This window comes from Leptopilina boulardi, unplaced genomic scaffold (genome assembly GCF_019393585.1).
Source record: "Leptopilina boulardi isolate dan_hultmark-lab unplaced genomic scaffold, ZJU_Lbou_2.1 LbouV2_372, whole genome shotgun sequence".
Lineage (NCBI taxonomy): Eukaryota > Metazoa > Arthropoda > Insecta > Hymenoptera > Figitidae > Leptopilina > Leptopilina boulardi.
The window spans coordinates 453,066-473,622 of NW_026137943.1; the positions used below are offsets into that span (position 1 = coordinate 453,066).

The 20,557-nt window shown below is 26.6% G+C and overlaps 3 protein-coding genes across 5 annotated transcripts in view; 2 read left to right on the forward strand and 1 right to left on the reverse strand.

Moving 5' to 3' along the window:
• Positions 1-20,557, forward strand: part of LOC127287796 (zinc finger CCHC domain-containing protein 10-like) — a 158,190-nt gene that overhangs the window by 36,936 nt on the left and 100,697 nt on the right. The window lies entirely within an intron of this gene.
• LOC127287786 (deleted in azoospermia protein 1-like) lies at positions 2,847-15,033 on the forward strand. Of its 2 annotated transcripts, none has more exons than XM_051314911.1 (7): positions 2,847-3,086; positions 4,325-4,609; positions 4,771-4,918; positions 5,111-5,233; positions 5,872-5,975; positions 7,539-7,949; positions 8,442-15,033. In XM_051314911.1, the coding sequence occupies exons 1-7, from the start codon at positions 3,084-3,086 to the stop codon at positions 9,696-9,698; spliced, it is 2,331 nt and encodes a 776-aa protein (XP_051170868.1). In that variant the 5' UTR covers positions 2,847-3,083; the 3' UTR covers positions 9,699-15,033. The 2 variants fall into 2 exon arrangements, with proteins under 2 accessions (XP_051170868.1, XP_051170870.1); XM_051314913.1 differs by having other exon boundaries at positions 2,848-3,086; positions 4,783-4,918.
• LOC127287788 (lipoma-preferred partner homolog) lies at positions 14,334-19,949 on the reverse strand. The gene is made up of 6 exons (XM_051314916.1): positions 19,698-19,949; positions 18,424-18,590; positions 17,644-18,139; positions 17,241-17,581; positions 16,761-17,176; positions 14,334-16,653 (listed from the first exon to the last, which is right to left on the reverse strand). Exons 2-6 carry the CDS (start codon positions 18,550-18,552, stop codon positions 16,401-16,403), a joined length of 1,635 nt encoding a protein of 544 aa, XP_051170873.1. The 5' UTR covers positions 18,553-18,590; positions 19,698-19,949; the 3' UTR covers positions 14,334-16,400.

The window sequence follows — 20,557 nt, forward strand, 5'->3', positions numbered from 1 at the left end:
TTATCATTATAATCAAAATTTGGTAATAATGCAAAATGAAGAGAATAATTTATCGCGTGATGAACATAAATGTGATATTTGTGGAAAAACATATAAATATCGATCAATGTTAAAGCAACATAAAATAAAAGGACATTCGGATACGGTGACTGTTGAAAGGCGACGTTATCTTTGTGCACTTTGTGGTAAGGAATTAAAAACGGCAAAGGGTTTGGAAATTCATACAAGATCACATACAGGTGAAAAACCATATACATGTGAGGTTTGTGGCAAATGTTTTGCATGTGAAACACTTTTAAGAACACATAGTGTAACACATACGGGTGAAAGAAAATATTCATGTGATCAATGTGGTAAAGCATTTACACAAAGATCAACACTTGTTGTTCACAAAAGGTATCATAGTGGTGAAAGACCGTATTTATGCCCACGATGTTGTAAGGGTTTTGTCACAAGAACTGTACTTAATACTCATTTAAAATCGTGTCGTTAATTTTCATTTTTTTCAAAGTTGTTTTTTTTATTTTTATTATTTTTTTTTTTTGTCTTTGCTGAAATTAAATTTTTCAAAAATATTTAATCGATTTTCCACTTAATAGTATTTTCTTTTTTTTTGCGTTTGACTGAAATTCAAAATTTAATGAAAATAAAATGAAAATACTATTAAATGGCAATTTATTAAATTTCAAATTCTATCAAAAACAAATTATCGTATATTTTTTATTTTTGATTATGATTAATTTTTGAAGAACGTTTATTTTAAAAGCATCGTTCAAGAAAACTTTCATTAATGGAGAAAATTTAATGGGGAAATTAAAATAAAAAAATTTTTGAAAAATATTAGAGGAAAATCTAATAATGCGTGGAAGAAAAAGTTTAAGAAAAAAAATGACTCTCAGAAGTAAGAAATATTAAAGACTGAATTTTTCAGTTTCTTTTTTTTTTGTTTATAATAAAATTTATGATAGCTGACTTTAAATTTTGCAAATTTTTGCATAGTTTTCAAATATGTGATATATTATAAAAATCGATTCATTAAAAATTTTCATTCTGATTTTTTTTTTAAACTTGAAATATACTCGAAACTAGTTTTTAAATATTAAATTGCAATTTATAATTTAATTTTGCAAAATATCGAAATTAATAAACAAGTCTGGCTTTTTAATAATTTGAAAATTATCGAATTTTTGAAATCAAAAAAATAGTTTTAAAAATACAAGAAAAAGGATATGTTTCTTAAATATGAAAATTTGTAAGTTTTTTTTTTTTTAATGAATCGATCAAAAAGTATTAAATTTATTAAAAAATTTTGATTTAATAATATTGAAATACATTCCATTAAGAATGTAAAAAATGTTACTTCTTAAGTATTATAAAATCTCTTTGTTTTTATATTATATCTGATCTCAATCTGTGAAAAAAAATGAGATTATTAATAATAGATAAATTATATTATTACTATACAATTTGAAAAAAAAAATTATTATTTTTGTTAAATCAAAGTTGATTTTTTTTTTCAACAATTGCAAAAACCGTCCAGTTAATTAAAAAATAGAAATATATTATTAAGTTAATTATATATTATATAATATTTTTTTTCTTCAAATTAATTTTAATTATACAGTTATTTAAACTTTGTTAAAAATATATCTATAAGTATATTTTTGATAAACTGATATTTACATTTATATGCTGTATTGTAAAGAAATTTTTGATAATAGCTGGTTTTTTTTATAATAAATAATAATAATTGATACTCATTCGAATACTGATAAAATATACTTTTTGCAAAACTAGAATATTTTCTATACAAAATATTTTACGCAGGACTCATATTTTTGTAATCGCGATATTTGAATAATAAAAATAATTTTTCACTATTTTATATTCATTTAATTTAATTCAACTTTTTAATTACAAATTGAAATTTAAGTTTCAACAATTTTTTTCCTTGTAAAATTAGAAAAATTAAAAAGAAAGGTTATGTATATGAACATAACCAATAAAATTAGGAAAAAAAAATTTATTGAAAATTTGTAATTAAACATTTATTAACGAAAAGAGTGTGGATATTAAAAGAAAAAATTATCAATTACCTATTATTTTTTGAATTCAAATATAAAAAAGAACCGGAAATGGATCTCTGTTGGTAAAACTGCAAAAACGTTTGGCGGTTGTTTTTAGTTTCCTCCGATTTAGTAAAAAAATCACCATTTTCTTTTTTCTCGCGTTTTTGTTGACAGTTTGGATTTCACTGTTATTTTAATTATATTTTATATATCATACTAATTATAAATAATTTATGATTATGTTTATCTCGTCCGAATGCCGATTAGCAGGCCAAAAATCAACAAAGGTAAGAATTTTCCAACTTTTATATAAACATAAACATCACTTAGAATTAAAATCAAACTGAAATGACCTCGAAATTTCGATTTTATCTCCTCATCAATTTTCCACACGTATTTTTTTCGTTTCCAAACACATTAGTTTTTCAATTTTTTAAATTTTGCAAATATTATTTTGAATCCATAGTTTGTTGGTAAATAAAAAATTATACTCGGTTGGTAAGAAAGTTTAGCGGGAAAGTTTAAAATTGTAATTTGACATTTGCAGTTTAAGGCGTATATATGGAGAAAAATTTTAGGAAAAATAAATGTTATTAATTTGATCTTGTGTCAATAATTAAACAGTGAGTTTTGTATAAATTTCTTATCAATTACAAAAGTTGGTTGATGTTCAATTATGTTTATGTTTTGACTACGGGAAGAATGGTTATAAATGTCCTTCAAGGTTCAAATGAAAACGAACAGTCGCGCGCGGTGAATCTCTACAAGACGGCCATCTTGTAAGTGTTCCCGTGGTGTGTGTGGTGTTTGCAGGTTCGGTAAAGGAGAACACAGGAGCTTCGACGGGGACTGGAAGTCCTTTTCGAGTCGTCGCAGCGGTCCTTGCGAGTCCCTGGGGATCCAGGTGACCTTAAGCGAGGCCACAGGACCTTCCAACTGTTTTGACAACGACAAACAAAACAAACAAAAACAAAAAAAAAAAAAAAAAACTCAGCGCATTCGTTTCATTCGAAGATGGTGAGTACTGACAAACCAGTTACCCAGTTTTACTCCTTCAACATCCATTGCACACACATCTGACGCTTTCTCTAAAAAAAGCTATCATTGATTTTTATCCTTATTGTTTCATACACAATTTCTCGCTAAAAACCATTAACAAATGACATGTCCTTTAACAAAAGGAGACGTTAACCTAGATTCAAATCGTGAATCCTGCTTTCTGTTATATGCGAAATTGACTCTCGTTGAGAAATCAGGACTTGTTGATTTGTCTTTATTTTGTCTTTTATTAAATGATTTCGCAATGTCAAAACATTTTATCTTTAAAATTAAAATTCAATTTTTAACATATGATGATGTAGATGAGATTTACGTGCATGTCATCTTCAGGGTCGAATATATAGCACACATCCTGAATGCCATTGATGCTTTTTTGTTTTTGTTGTTTTTTTTTTTTTTCCTTGTGCGTATATAGAAATAGTAATTTGAACAAAAATTAAATATTTTTCGTTTTCTAATGTGAATATTCCTATGGTGATTTAAATATATATTTAGTAGTGAAAATTGTCCTCTTTTTTTTGGATGACAGATTTTAAGAAGTGTTATAGTTGCGAATACAGGTCAAATTATTCAAGTTTCTTTTTAACATTGATGATAATTATTATCGTTAACCTAATAAATATAAAAAAAAAAGTTTAGTTTATACAAAACTTCTTTTTTCAAATTCTTTGACGAATTTTAAGGTTACTTATTTTTTTTTTGTTATTTATATTTTATTTATTATTAAATTTATTTATTAAAATAAGAAATTTATAGAATTTAAATTTAATGTTATTTAACATCTGGGAATAAACATATTTTTTTTTTTAATTTGAAAATATGTTTTGACATTTTGATTTGTTTTATTGAAAAATTTGTTTTTGTTTATATTACAAAGAGATAAAAATAAATACCAATTTTTTCTTAAAATTTAAAAAATATTTTTATTTAATTAATTAACTTCTGTAACTAGTTTTTTTAATTTATGTAATATTTAAATTTGAATATATATTTTTTTTTATAAAGTAATCTTGTGCAATTTTATTTTATTTTTGTTATTTTTATCTAAATATTAAAATTTTTTTTTTTAATTTATTTTAATATTAAGGAGTTTTCTTAAATTTGACATTTACTTTTTTATGAGAATTATTTTTTGTTAATAACAGTATTTTAATTGTTAATTTAATTAATTAATATTTATTATTTTAATTTTCTAGAGTTCTGCATCAACGGGGGGCACGGAGGGGTCCAGTCCAGCCTCCAGCCCTGCTTCAGCAACGAGTCTTGCAATGGCAGCTCCTAAATACGGTACTCTAGTGCCTAATCGCATCTTTGTTGGTGGAATTTCAGCAAGTACAAGCGAAGCTGAACTTGCTCAAGTTTTTTCTGCCTATGGCAATGTTAAAGCAACAAAAATAATCTCTGATCGTGCGGGCGTTTCAAAGGGATATGGATTTGTCACATTTGAAACTGAAGAAGAAGCTAAACGTCTTCAACAAGAGGTTTAACATCTTTTATCCTTTTTTTTTCATTTTACAATTTATTTCCGTCTTTCTTTTTGCCAAAAAAACATTCCTAATTTTTTATCTCTCTCAAAAGAAAAATTTTTCACTGAAATAAACAAAATTAGAAGATTTATTTATTAAATAATCCTTCATTAAAGATTTATTTACAGTCTGAATGCATCATTGTGAGGGAAAGAAAGCTAAACATTGCTCCCGCCATTAAAAAACAGCCTTTTAGTCGATCCTTCGATGGTGGATCAGGTTCACCTCCTGCTGTGCCTACCAGTACTTATTATTATACAAATGGTCAGTGAGAATTTATTTAAAAAAATTTTTCTTTTAAATTCTAATTTATATTGTATTAAATTAGCGATTTGTTTTTGTAAACTGATTAATTGAACGAAAACAATCGAAAATTATAAGTTGAATGATTATGATTTTATTTTGAAAAAAAGGAAATAAAATTGTTTTTTATCCATTATTTTTTTTTTTTTTTAGGCATGAGTCTCACTTATCAAAATGGTATGACATTTTATAATACAGCAACACCGGCACCTGGAACTGCAATTGCACCGCCTCCAACTGATCCTTCTGCAATTTATCAAGCAACTGGAGTATTTGGTATGTAAATTTTTATCAAATGGCACGATTCAATACGCAACTGGTTTCCATTGAAGTTTTCATTTTGCTTTTTTTCTCCAAAAGAAAAAAAAAAAAAACTTTTCCTTGTCTCTTTGACAAATTTAATCCAAGTTTTCCTACTCTTGAATTTTTTTTACAATTTCAGCCAGTTATTAATTAACAGATTATTAGAACAATAACTGGCTGGAATTCTCTCTTTGTTCATAATTCACGAATGCACGTTACTTTCTTTTTCGTTCACTGAAGTTTTACAGCATTTGCAAAAAAAAAGAGAGTGCAAGTTTTTTTATTAAATTAAATTGAAGAGCTGATCTATTGCCTATATAAGCTTTTAAATTTTGAAAAAAAAAACAATCGGATTTAGTCGCGAAAAAATCTTTTTGAATTAAAAGAAAATTTCATTTTTCCTCAAAATAGAATTAAATCAAATTACAAAATTCTTTATTAAAAGTATTAAAAAAATAAACATTGGGGGGGAAATAAAACTTAAAAAAACAAATGTCGCGATTTTAATTAGAAAAAAAAAATATAAATAAACGATCGCAAAAAAAGATTTAATTTCATATATTCATTCCGTGTTTCGTAACCAATTGAGAACGGAAAAATCTTCTCCTCAGGGCCTCAAGCAACAGCAAGCCATCAGACATTTGCTCCAGTCATGTATCCATGTCCAGCGCCATCCATATACATGCCGCAACAATATCAGTATTCTCCAATGCCGGTAAGTTTCTCAAAAATCGACAAAAATCCCCTTTTTTCGGAAACAAAAAAAAAAAAAAAAAATTACATACGTGGTCGTTAAAAGTTTCTTTCTACTTCAATTTATTTTCGTTGTGTAATAGGGGAAGAAGTTTAGTTATTGTTCTTATTTTTTTTTTTTGTTTTTTTTTTGAAAATTTAAATGTAGTCTCGGTTACGGTTTTGACAGACAAACAGTCTTATGGGGGAAGCAATACCACCGGCGTTTCTACCAAATCCTCAACAAATGCCTACTTACGTTCTTCTCGACGCTATACAGTATTGAGGTCTAAAGGTACTTGAATCTTTGACGAATATGTTTTTTGATTAGCAGCATGCACTGCAAAAAAAAAAAAAAATTTTGAGCATATAAATATATTTATTCCATGTGTCTGCTCACATTTATCCGCATGCCCTTTTTTGCTGTCGCATGCTCAAAAGCACATAACTGATTATTTTTTTTTGTCATGAATTTGCATTCTTTGTTTATTTTCTCTATCTCTCTTGATTTCTTTTATTTTTTCCTTTTTTTTTTCTTTGACATTGTACAATTATTCTCATTGTATAATAAAACATCGACATTTTTTAATATTCATTTCAGTGAAGCCTAAAATTGTCATCGACAATTTATTCGTGATTTTCAATTTCATCAGGAGAAAATTTATAGAAAAATATTCCACTGATTTTCAGTTATTAAATTTCCTATTGAAATTTTAATTTTATCGAAAGAATGAAAATTAAATGCTCTTTAGTTTATTGTACAAATTTACAATTTTTTTTTTGTAAAAAATATTTCCGGTTATTAGTTTTTTTTTTTTATAATATATATCAAATAGAATTTTGTTAGCGCTGCTGAGAGCATGAAAAAACCCTTAAACAATTTTTTTTATGTATATACAAATTTTTTATCCTAAATAGTGATTTTAGAATTTTTTGAAATTTATTCACTATTCAATTAAGCTTCAAATAAAAAAGCGCAACTTTTGTGTTTTTTTTTTAATTGCCGAATTTAATTATTTCACGCATTATTATTAATTAATATTACCTTAACCTTTCAAACGTTTGTGAAAAAGAAATCAATTTTTTACAAAAACAAACTATTTGAAAATGAAATAGTATAATTTAATAAAAAAAAAAATGATAAAACTATAAATATTTAAATAAAAAAAACAAGTTTAATTATTTTAAACTTGTAATGAAACGTTTGAACAAAATTTATTTGCAGTAATAAATTAATGTTCTATTTTACAAAATTTCATTCTGCTTTGATTAGAAGCCTGTTTTTTTTTCTAAATATTGAGCTTAAAATTTTTATTTTTGAAACAAAAGCAGATTAATACTTTGAAAGAATTTCCTCAAGAAACAATTTTCAAATACAAATTTTTAAATCCAATATCTTTCAAAGGATTAAAATCTTTTCTGATTGTATTTTTCTTTCAAAAAAAAAAAAAAACAGAAAACAAAAATAATGTAAAGGACAAATTGCATCTTGCAAAAGTGAAAACAAAAGGAGGAATATTAATATTAAATTGTTTATTTTGTGCAGTATGAGCCGTATTATACAGGGGCATCTACTGCTGGAGCTCAGTACATGTTCACAACTGGAAATTCGCAAAATACAACGAGCGGCAGTGGAAATGGTTCAGGAACAAGCAACAATGGTACAGGTGTAACGAGCCCATCAACTGGACCACCGCAACAACTTCCATCATTACCACCGCCGCCTCCAACTCATTTTTATGCACCTGCCGCTGCCCATCATCATCATCATCCACCACCAGTTAACGCTGGTCCACCAGCATCTCAAATGGATCATGTTTATTATTCATTCGCCACTGGACCACCTCCTCCACCGCCTCATGCACAGATCGGTCTCGGTGATCAGCAATTGCTTCTTTACACCACTGATCCCTCATGTCAGCCGCAATCTATCGAAAATCAGACCAATCAACAGGAGGTAATAATTTTTTTTCTCATTCTTTCTTTATATATATACATCATTCTCTTAATTTTCGGAAAAAAAAGAATTTTTAACATTTACAAGGATCACAGTTGGTTTATACCCTAAAAAAAAAAAAACACTTTGATCCATGTGATTTAATCAATTTTTTTTTTTCATTTAAAATTTATCTTTACGTAATTTTAATATAAGCGTAATGCATTTTAACGAGAGAGGGCATCAACGAATGCTGGCATAATGGTAAAAAAACAGAATACACTTTTTACACACAAAAAAAAGAAAAACATTCGACATCTTAATTCATATATACAGAGAAAAGAAAGTCAGTGGCGAGTAATTTTATTTCTAAAAAAAATTAGAATTTTTTGTAATTAAAACTAAAAATCGAATCGAAAGAGTTGAAATTTTTCCTCTCGTTACTGGATTTCATTTTCTAATTAGACTTTGTTGAATTCGATAAATATTGGATTATTGTACAATAAATCGTAGGACTCTCGTTCAACATCGAGCCACTCGGAGCAGCAACAAAGTGAAACGCAGGCTGCACAGCCTACGGGGTCATCAACATCATTGGTACCCGTGATGCCGATCAAAGTTCCAATATCCGGTCGTTACACTAATTATCATCCATTAGCTGTTCATTCGTCCAATATTCATAATTCACAAACATGCATAAACGAAACAGATGACACTACTGGAAATCAAATGCATTGCGGCGCATTTGTTTATCATCCAACAGTTTACATTCCTCACACATCACCCTATCATTCATCAAATAATACAAGTCTTCTTCCAACACCACCGCCACCACAATTATCAAATCAACAGACATACGATTACAATAATCAAAAACAAAATTATCGTGATTATCCAAAAAATATTGTCAATCCACAAAATAATTATGTAACACAAAATTCCAATTTTCTAATTCATCAAAATAATTTTTCCAAATCACATAATCCCGGTAATCCTCAATTATACAATAAGTATAATACTGATTTGCACAAATACCAGTCACTCGGAATTCCCTCCTCTCGTATTTCCGGACATTATAAACGTTATGGTTCGAATGCGGGCTCGTCATCCTGTTTTTTGTCTCAAAAACCAGCTGGTTCTTCATATTCAAATCAAAGAACAACGGGATTGACAAAATCAAATTTTGACTATAGCAATAATCGTCGCAATTATGATTACAATCAGGATAATAAATATCAAATTCGTAAAAATACAACATCAACGCGTCCTGAAAAAATTAATATTGAAACTGAGAAAAATCAAAACGATTTAAATCGTGCATTAAATACAACAAAAGAGACAGGAAATATGGAAAAATCAACGAGCCCGCCTCCGGCACCATATTCACCAATGACTCGTCCTCTTCCCACACTTTCACCACCTACATCACAGGTCCAGTTTTACAATCCGGCTCAAAATCGTTTTCAAACGCCAATCCAACAACAACAACAACAACAACAACGTCGATACGCCCCGGGACAAGCACGACGAACATCTGATAAATATAATTCAAATAATCAGAATTCATCATCAATTCTCCGTCAATCAAAATATAAGATGAATGGAATTGTTACAAGTAACAATAAAATAACTGACGACAGTATCGGCGGTGCTGGCGATGCACCATCAAGAATGCCAATCACACCACCAGCAACACCTCGTAATTCATCATCAGGCGAACAAAATCAACTGAACGACTCGTGCCATCAAATGGCGGCTCTTACTCTTTAAAAAATATATATATATATTTTCTTTTCTTTATCGCGCTATTATTGCTTGCGGGACAATTTCGTACTCTTATTGTGATCTCAAGTCCTGCAGTCGAGACTCGAAAAAAAAAAAAAAAAAAAATGTTGTTACACTGATCTTCCCGAAAAAAAAGAGTCACACTGAATTGTTGAATATTTATAGAATAAATACGAAACGAGATATCAGTATAAGGCGAGATATATATCGACATTTACAGATATTATAAGATATTGCTAGGTACGAGGCACGATAATTAATAATATTTAAAAAAAAAGTATACATATATATATTACGAATATATATATATATATATAAATATTGCATATATCTAATTATACATTTCAGAATCAGCTAAAATTCAATTTAAGAAAAGTCAGATTTATAGTACATTCTAGGAAACTCTAATTGAAACCTCGTTTAACTTCACTCGAAGATTACACATTTTTTACTCAACAAATTTTTTTTATTTACTTTTTTTTTTTAGAGAGACTGAAAATATTTTCTGAAAGTAATAAAAAAAAAAGTTTATAAAAAATATTTCGTTTCGTGCTTTTTTTTCAATACAAAAATTTTATTTATTCGGAGATTTTTCAGTCTTTCGGGAAAAAAAAAATTAATTATAATTCTTCAACTTTTTGCCTGGCTTTATTTAAAATGTTGATGTATTCGAAAGGGAAATGAACGGTTGAAGGGCCTTTAAAAAAAAAATTGGTGATGATAGCTATATTTCCAGCTAACGTAACACTGCGAATTCACGCCAAGTGCCACTTGATTTTTAAAGTCAAAAAAAAAACGAATTAAAATCAAATCGGGCATTATTATTCTCAAAAAAAGTTCCACTAAAAAATTGGCCTATAAAAAAAGAGAATCGAGTCATTTCCACTATTTAGTGTGTCTTGAAATGAAAAAAATATATAATATATTTGAATATAAAGTATATATAAAAAAAAGAAATGTCTACAAAAAGTAAAAGAAAATATCAAATTACGTAGTTTAAAGAAAAGTAGACATTTTAAAGTATATAAAAAAAAGTATAACTTTTGTGTTACTTTGTCATGTCATATACTCTATGTTTATTTAATATATAATCAATATATGTTAAATTAAAAAAAAATCTCTTGCATTTAAAAAAAAAAAACTATTATAACTATAACTATTATCTATAACTAAAACTAATTATACTAAAAATCCAAAAAAAAAAGATAAAAAAATTTTTTCTCTTTTTTTCTACGTACATGAAGTTTTATTTTCTTTTGATTGAAAGTACCAAAAGCATTTTTTGTTTCCTTTCTTTTTTTTTTGGAGAGGAAATATAAAATTTTCTTTATAAGAGATCTTTATCTTTTTTTTTCAAAAAATTGCAATTTTTTCAAAAATTGAGGTTTTTTTTTTGTATTTGTTAAAAAATTCATATTTTGTGTCGTATTTATTTAAAAAAAAAAATTCGACCCATCTCGGATTTGATGAAGAAATTTCCTATTTTTTGGATTTGTAATTTGCATCTGTCGATTTTTTTGCGAATTTGTTAAAAATTCACTTTGATTAAAAAAGAATCTTATTTGACTTAATCAAAAAAAAAAAAATTAGATTTACAAGAAAATGTGTGTCCATCAAGAATTTTGTCAAAAATTTATATATTTTTCTGATTAGAGAATTATTTAGAATTCTCCTTTTTTTGGGGGAGAGATTTAATTGTCTTTCAATTAAGTTGCTTTTTTTTAAAAAAAAAAATTACCCTTTTTTCGAATTTGTTAAAAATAAAATCGTAACGTTTATGCTTTTCTTGATATTTATCAAGAAATTAATTCTTTTTTCTTTTTCAAGAATTTGTGTAAAAAAAAAATTCATTTTTCGAATTAAAATTAATAAAATAAAATTTAAATATAAAAAAATAAATAATAATAATGGCTCTTTAAATAATTAAAATAATAACTAAAGAAAAATCCATGACTTGAAAATTCTCTTCACATAATATTTGTCGAAAAAAAAAAACAAAACAAATTAACGTAATCTTCGAATGATTGAGCGAGTTTTCTTCCGAGTTCGAGTGATGTAGCTATTTAAAAATTAAAATTAAAAAAAAAAATACGTCAATATAACGGCGATATTTGACATTATATGCGTGATAGGCTCGACAAAATATGAATCTCGCGAGCAAGGCTAGAGTAGTTAGTCGGATCCATTTTATGGTAGGCAGAAACAAATAACGTTGTTATTATCGTACAAATATATATTATATATATTAAAATAAAATAAATATGAGCGATCTGTCATGTGTTCAAAAAAAAAATAAAAAAAAAAAAAAAAAAATGAAAAAAAAAGAATGAAATTAGAGGGTAAAAAGGGAGACAGCATTAGAAGATGGTTTCGAAACAGTTGCTCAAGGCACTGCCAAAAAAAAAAAACTCCCATTTTTTCAATTCCCCAAGTGTATTTTTTTTTCCTTCGAGTACTTATCGCTCACTTAATCGTTTTTTGCGCCTTTTTTTTTTGCTCAATTAAAAATTTTTTTTTTTTTTTTTTTTTTTCTTAATGAGCAAGAAATTTCAACGTTCTGATAGTTTTGATTAGACGACTATTGCTTATTTTTTTTCACGAATATGAATTGTTTGAAAAAATCTCGATCACAAGAAAGTGAGAGAGAGAAAAAAAAACAGGGAGAAGAAAGAAAAGTAAAGAGAGAAAAATAAAACATTTGAGAAAAAAAAAAGTAAGGGAAAGCCTTGTACCCAAAAAACGAAGAAAATATTAGAAAAAAAAAACATGATAATGAATTAAAAAATGTGTCGGCTGTGAGCTTCCAAGCAAATAACAATAATTAAATTATTATAATATTAAAAGGTTTAACTGATAATCTACCTAATTGTTATGAACGTGAATTTCTTTTACCTATATTAAAAAAAAAAAAAAATAAAACATACATGAAAAAAAAGGACATTTGTTATCTCATATCTCGTATATTGTAGCTTATATTATATATTATAATTATAATTATAATAATATTAATATTAATAATAATAATAATATCTATTTAAAAAAAGAACAAAGAGTCGAGAAAAAAGGACATTTACGAATAATACGGTGTACGAATATATAAAGACCGTAAAAGAAAAATGAAACCGAAAGACATGAGACTTTGTCCGATAGTCTAAATCGTAGTAGGAAAGGTAGATTTTTGAGTGACATGTCAAAAAAAAGGCCTAGAATGAGTATTATATTTGTGCGTTGTTACAAATAAAAAAAAGCAAAAAAAAAAAAAGTAATAATAATTTATTAAAAACGAAAGCGAGAACGAACGATCGTGATTGTGCGAAAGAGAGAGAGTGCCTTCTATTTTTTGTTTTCAAATTATTGTATCGTTGAATATTTGTTGAATTACGTTCAAAGAGCCTCTAATATTGTTACGACGAAACGTTTTTTGATGAAAATTGTTATTCTAATATTTATTTATTGATTTATAAATATATGAGCCTTTATAATGGCCGTGCGAAACTCAAAATGAGTTTAAAATGTAGAAAAAAAAAAATAAATGTGGCACATAAGTTGGTATCGATAAAAAAAAATGGCTATTAAGAGGCTAGAGATTTCTATACGGATTAAAGAAATTTCTACAGCTTAAATAAAATTGATATTAATAAAAAAAAAAAAATAATGTTGAGATTTGGAAAAAAAAATACGATTTAAAAAAAGTCAATGCCATTTGGAATATGGACAAACGACTCATTTTTCGGCACCTATTTCTATGTACGATACACGTCATTAATCCGAGCAATATTTAATTGTTATATTAATATTTAAAAAAAATCGTATTGGCGGTTATAGAAAAATAAAATAAAGAGTGTCCGTGTGTGCGAACGCTATAAAAAAAAATGAGAAAAAAAATGGATTGGTGGCTGTGACTATTGTGTGCATGTATAAAAGTTTTGTTGAAAAACATTAACAATTACATCTACGAAAATGATCACTCTTTAAAAAAAAGGAAATTCACAACACATTTAGTTTTCTTTCATCGACAATTATACAACGAAATGTTTAATAATTAATTTGATTTTTTCTTTCTAGAATTTATTTTCTATTTTTTCGACGAATAAATAAACTTGAAATATTATCAAATTGAATATAAATTAAATATTATAGTAGAAAAAAAACATATGTATTAAAATTAATCAAAAAAAAAGAGAAACTACATTTTTTCTAATTTAAAAAAATTAATTAAACAAAAACATTTTTATCAATTTAATTACATTTAAAAAAAAATTAATTATTAATCAATTAATGAAGTAGAGGTAATAAAAAAAAAAACGAAAATGAGAAAAGAATTTTTCTCAAAATAATATGCTTTAGAGAGTGATCATAAAACATGTATAATTTTACACATGATGTGTGTATGTGGATTCGCGAGATATTAACGTGTAAAAATGCAAAAAAAAAAAAAAATTCTACGTTGAATTCGGTGGTCCTTTGTTTTTTTTTATTATTATTATTATTATTTTGTTTAATTCGAAATTATGAAAAGAAAACTTTATCTATTGTTGTAAAAAAAAAGTTGTACGCACCGATTTTAACGTAGAACGGTACTGATAAAAAAAAAGATAATATATTCATCGTATATTAGAGAAAAAAAAAAAAAAAAAAAATCTAAGCTAGAAGCTAGAAAAAAAAACGTAGATAGCAAGACATCGATAGGATGATAAATGTGTTATACGCGTATTAAAAAAAAAAAATAAAATAAAATAAAAAGCAAACGACGCGTTTAAGTTTGTGGAGTGTCAAGTACTTGCTTTCAAAAAAAGTCAAAGTATAAATGACAAAAAACTTCGAGCGATTTTTTTTTCATTTTTCGCTTTCCAAAATTCATAAAATTTGTTTAGTTTAAAAAAAAAAACGAGACTGAAAAAGTAGACAAAGAATCATTCGATGCTTTTTTTTCGTAGTCACTAAAAAAAAAAAAAGCCTAAGATTTTTTTTTCTTGTAGGATGAACAAATTTTTTTTTAATTTAAAAATAACTTTTTTTTTTTTTTTATTTTAATAAAACGTCAACTGTGTGATGACTTTGTGCATGCGAGAGATATTATTTTCTTCAGTTGACGTTTATGACATCCTGAAAGTATAAATTTTTCTTTTGTGATTATGAAATAAAAGTTTAAGTAGCGTACCTGACAATTGAATTGCTTTTTTCATTATTATTATTATTATTTTTTTTAATTAGTTGTTAGAACTCGATGATTCTTCCTTTTTTTTTATAATATGTATATACTGCTCCGCTATTGAAGTAGAATAAGTTTAATAGGACGAAATTAAAAAAAAAATGAAAATCTTTACCAAGTACCTTGCACGTTCCACAAGCTAAGCCCTTATTAAGAATAAAAAAATAAAAACAAACAGAAAATTTATGTACCAATAATATAACATAGTATACACAAAAAAAAATGACACGTAGGTTGTTATTACGGGATTAATTTACAATAATAAAAGTACATGATATTGTAAGAGATACATATTATATTTAAAAAAAGTCTATTATACATAAAAATATATATATAAATATTATAATTATAACAATAAAAAAAAAGAAATAAAACAAAATAAAGACGACTATGCATGAACATAGCTGGATAAAAAAAAGATAGTTGAAGCAAGAGATAGCGTCAAATAAAATGTACATCTCTATCATAAATAAAAGAATAATAAAACTTCATGCAACGTGAAATCTACTCAATTTGAAATGATTTTTATTTACCTGTCCATAATAAAGATAACTAATAAAATTATCATTAAAGAAGGCAAATTTTTTTTTGTATATGCTTTTATTAAATGTACAGAAAGTGTATACAATCTAAAAAAAAACTTATTCTAAATAATTTATTTCCATTTTTTAAACTAAGTATTTAGAAATGTATGTCTACGCATATCACATAATTAATACATAGTTGTTTTTTTTATTTCTAAATGGAATATTCTTTTTTTTTGTCATATCAGAACTTACAAAACACTTAAATCTAACAACATAAATTTCTTTTGAATCTATACAATTAACAGGAGTATAATTATTTCTGGAATATGTAAAAGTAAATCACGAATTTACCATTTTTTCTTATTGAATACTGCAAATAGCTAATTTATTTATGATATTAATATTAATAATTAATATTAATACTATTAATAAAAAAAAAATGAAGCTGCGCAAAAATTTTCTCAAAAAAAAAAAATGCATATACAAAATTAAAAGCAATGGAAAATTATAAAAAAAATGGCATCTACTTTTCTAAAATTACAAAATATTTACACATAAAATTTTCGCGTTTCTATGAAAAAAAAAACAATTTGTTTCGATGAAGCATTTAAAGGTTTACAAAAAATTCGTTACTGACAAAGTTTGGATTTAAAAAAAGAAAAAAAAAATTAAATGCATTATTAAAATTCTATAATGGCACATCAAATCGGTAACAAAAAAAAGAGGACAATTTTCCATATTATTAAATATGAAACGTGAAAAATGCAAACAAAAAAAAAAGCTTTATATAATTAGCGTAAAGCACTTTGTGCGCATAGAAAAAGCATTTATTATATTAAAATTGTTAGCAAAAAAAAAAAAGTGATCGCAGTTCATCATCGATTTCAAAGATGACTTTCTAACTATTTGGCATGTATTTTAAATATATAAATGTAATTCGGAAAAAATTTATAATTCCGTCGTCATGTGAGATGTAAGAGCTTGAACACGCGCTGCATTACAACTTTTGCAAAGAACATGATCGTCCAATGGATAACAGCCACGACCTTCTGGATCCGAGGACAAAACTAAACCGCAATCCTCACATTTGTAACATTGAATATGAAAACTTCTATCCAATGCGACAACACGCACAGTTTCATCTTCGCCCGGTTCAGGCATTATTGGCTGTTTACAAACGCAACAACGAGGCGCAAATTTTCTGTAAAAAAAAAATACGTCTCAAATATCATTTTCATTTTTTTACGAAATAACTGAATTTTTTTTTTTTAAATTAATAAAAATAGAAATTTTTGTTTTATCGCTTACTTGTGAAAGCATTGAATGCAATGTATTTGATTAGTTGCGTCAACTGTAAATGGAATGCCATCGAGACTTTGTCCGCAAACAACACAAGTAAAACATGATGGATGATATGGTTTGCCAGTAGCTCTTAAAATTCTATCCAAAACAGGTCGTGTGCAAACACAACATTTTTCCAATGTATTTAAATAATCCTCCTCGCAATATGGTTTCTCTTCAAGTGAATAAAATGGTTTTCCTTGAAGATTAATATTGCAAACAAAACAACAGAAGCAACTTATGTGAAAAACTTTATTCATCGCTGAACAACCTGTACCCTCGCCTTCAACTTTACGACCACATTGAGCGCAAATTCCATAAATATCACTATCCTCCTGATTATCCTCCATTCCTTGTACAAGAAGATCCGTTAGTACATCGACCTGGAAAAAAATTTATTAATAAAAAAATTTAACATTGAATCTTAATTTATTTTTTTTTCCATACTTCTTTAACTGGTGAAACTTTATCCTGTGGTTGTGTCATTGTTGCTGAGCCGTATCCAGAATACATGGAATAATTGCATGAGAGCTGTGACGGTGGTCGTGGATTTATTGGCTCATAAATTGATTCATAAGTTGAGCTTGATTGTGAACTTGGTCCGTAAATATCGTTTGGATAGTTGCCAGAGGAATAATCATTTTGATAAGTGGCACGTCTCAATTCGCTGTAACTCGAGGAAACGGGACTTGGTGGCGGTGGAAGTTCTTCCGGTGGTGGTGGTGGAAATGAACTTCCCGGTAAACAATGAACATATTCTGTAGGCTCTGGCGGAGGCGGAAGATCGTCTACGAAAAAAAAAAAAAGAATTAAATATTGAAAATTTTTTTTTTTTTTTTTTCTCTCTTACCAGCATTATGTGCACCTGGAACATTACAGTAAGTATTCTCAGGTTTTGTATTCCATTGTATATTACTGTAAACTAAATCCTTTTCTTTTTTATTACTCGAATGGGGAATTGAAATTGGCATTGTTGATTCAACATTGCTGTATAATGCATTTTTGACAACACCTCCAGATCTATTATTATCAATTGGAATTTGTGCTGTAGATATATTGTCAACATTTGAATAAAAATGTTTATCATCGTAATTATATTTTGAATCAAATTTTTCCTCCGTTTGATTCGTGTAAAAATTTTCATTATTCTGATAAAATTTCGTTGGTTTATTTCCATTAGTTGCTGCTGTTGATGATGTGAAATCATTTTTTTCCAAATTTAATGGCGCATATGGAGTTGGTGAATTCATATAAATATTGGACGGTTTTTCATTTGATCCAGCATTATTTAAAACTGTACTATACGACGGAATTGAAGCTGCCTTTATTGTATAACTTTGCGGTACCTTTAAATCAATTGTTTTATTAATAATTGAAAGAGAAAAAGTAAATTTTAATTTGATTATTAAAAATCAAATTGAAACTATTAATAATAATAATTATGGAAATAATTAAATTTTTCAATTATAAAAAATAAAAATTTTTTTCAAATGAAAAAAAAAGATGTAGAAAAATTATGTAGACAATTACCAGATGATTTCCCGTTGTAGAGAAAGAGTGAATGGTGCATAAAAAATGCATTAATATTATGAGATATGGAAATAGAAAAAAAAATTATTAATTTACCAACCTGTGGTTGTGATTTTTTTGGTTTTGGAGGAACAGCTGGTCCAACTTTTTTACCAGCCTTAACGGCTTCATCGCTATGATTTATTTGTAAATTAGCGATTTGTTGATCCAAATTTTTAATATTGGCCATTATTTTAAAATTATGAATATTATCTTGTTAATTATAATCTGAAATATTTAATTTTTAAGTATTAAAAAAAAATCGATTGCTATTTGGTAAATTTTAAAATTAAAAAAAAATCTAAACTTTGAATTAAATTAAATTTTTTATAATTTATTTTCTAAGCTCCATTAATAATATCTCAATTATAAAAGTTTTCGATAGAAGAAATTTTATTTAATGTTTGCCTGATTCTTGCCTCATATAAATGTTTACTTTTCTCGATAACTTCCACTCTCGTAATTGAATGGAATTTTTTTCAATAGCAATGACATAAAATTTTTTATGCAACATGTCTTACAAAATACTTATATATTTAAAATTTTTCGAACATTAAATAATCGCTTTCAATTTCTTTCTTTTTTTTTTACTCTCTTTCGTACATTTAATTACTTTTAAAAATTTAGAGAAAAAAACGCAAAAAGCTGCATAATTAAAATAAAAATTCCTTTAACAAATTGAAAAAAAAATTCCTAACATAGAAAATGTTTTTAAACTTTTATTAGAAATAAATGTAGAAACAATGAATCATAAAAAGTATGAATCATACTTAAGCAAAAAAAAAAAAAAAATGTATCTAAAAAATGAAAAGCAATGACACACCCATAATTTATAATTTATCAAAGTTATAAGATTAAAACATATAAAAAACAAATCTAATCCTAATCTTGATTATTAACAAATTTTATTTACCGATCTAAAATAATTGCCGTAAAAATTATGTATTTTTTTTTTTTTGCAATAAAAATGTTTCACAAAAAAGAGAAAAGTAATTCTATAATAAGAAATGACAAGTTTCTTCCAAACAAAAGCACATAAATGAGAATCTATTATCTGTAAAAAAATTTCAGTCATAAACGGATTATGAAAGTGTCAAGTAAATCATTATTATCTTGCAATAGAGAAATAATTGATTATTCTAAAACGTATATAAATTAATAACATCGTATTTGAGATAATATCTTTTTTTCTTTTTCTATAGTGGATATTAATATTTTTTTTATTTTTTTTTTAATCATAAGACAATTAAATCATGAAATTGACATGATGGTGTCGCAAAATTAAATGGATGTAAAAGATTTGGAAAATGTTATATTATGAAAAATAAACAATACCTGTTTTAATGAGAATAATTCCTTAAAAGTTTTAAGCCTAGAAATATTCAATTTTCACTTTTATGTCATAATAAGATGAAAATTTATAAATACCGACTTTAAATTAACTTGTCAAACACTTTTTTTTGCGAGATCTGTGTCCCCAGCTGGCTGTCTACTCTACTGTCATAAACAAAAATATGACCTCTGTGAAGTTAGCACCAAAACCTAAAAAAAAAATAACCAAACTTTTTCTTATTGGATTCGTTTGGAAATTGTTTGGTGATTGGAAAATAATTTTTAACGTTTTAAAAAAAAATTGTTTATTGATAAAAATTGGTTTACAAAACGAATCAATAAGAAAAAGTTTGGTTATTTTTAGGTTGTGGTGCTAACTTCACGGAGGTTCGTCTACTTAGTGTTGACGCATGCTCAATAATACATTTCCGGTTTCAAGTGTCATATTTCGGACGTCCCACTCTGTTCCATAATCTGATCCAATCACTGAATTTGATTGGCTGTTGAATAGATTCCATTTCCTGTGTTCCTTTGTTATCAGCCAATCAAATTCAGTGACATGACCGTGAGCTGCAACTTCCCAACCTTGCTTCTAAGATCTTTGTAGTACGTCATAGCGTGCTCTGCTTTGCAGTTTGAACAAAGTTTTCGCGCCCCGGTGGCGTCATTTAATGTGTAGTGAATATTAGTGAACATCAGAAAAGTTTTTAAAGTGTTTTGCAAAATTTGTGACAGTATTTCGATATTATATAAATGCTTTTATTATCTCTCTAATCGATGAGCTGATTGCATTGGATTCTGGATTTCTGCTTGTAAAGGTTAGTTAATAATTTCACATTGTTCTTACTTTGTTTCTCTTTCAA

What these genes read in the sequence shown, in the direction of transcription:
- LOC127287786 (XM_051314911.1), top strand. An exon ending in TCAAGCAACTGGAGTATTTG is followed by an intron (nt 5,234 to 5,871) that starts GTATGTAAATTT and finishes TCTTCTCCTCAG; the next exon opens with GGCCTCAAGCAACAGCAAGC. An exon ending in ATCAGTATTCTCCAATGCCG is followed by an intron (nt 5,976 to 7,538) that starts GTAAGTTTCTCA and finishes TATTTTGTGCAG; the next exon opens with TATGAGCCGTATTATACAGG.
- LOC127287788 (XM_051314916.1), bottom strand. Translation starts at nt 18,552, where the DNA reads ATGGCCAATATTAAAAATTTGGATCAACAAATCGCTAATTTACAAATA. An exon ending in TCCAGGTGCACATAATGCTG is followed by an intron (nt 17,582 to 17,643) that starts GTAAGAGAGAAA and finishes TTTTTTTCGTAG; the next exon opens with ACGATCTTCCGCCTCCGCCA. An exon ending in TGCATTCAATGCTTTCACAA is followed by an intron (nt 16,654 to 16,760) that starts GTAAGCGATAAA and finishes TTTTTTTTACAG; the next exon opens with AAAATTTGCGCCTCGTTGTT.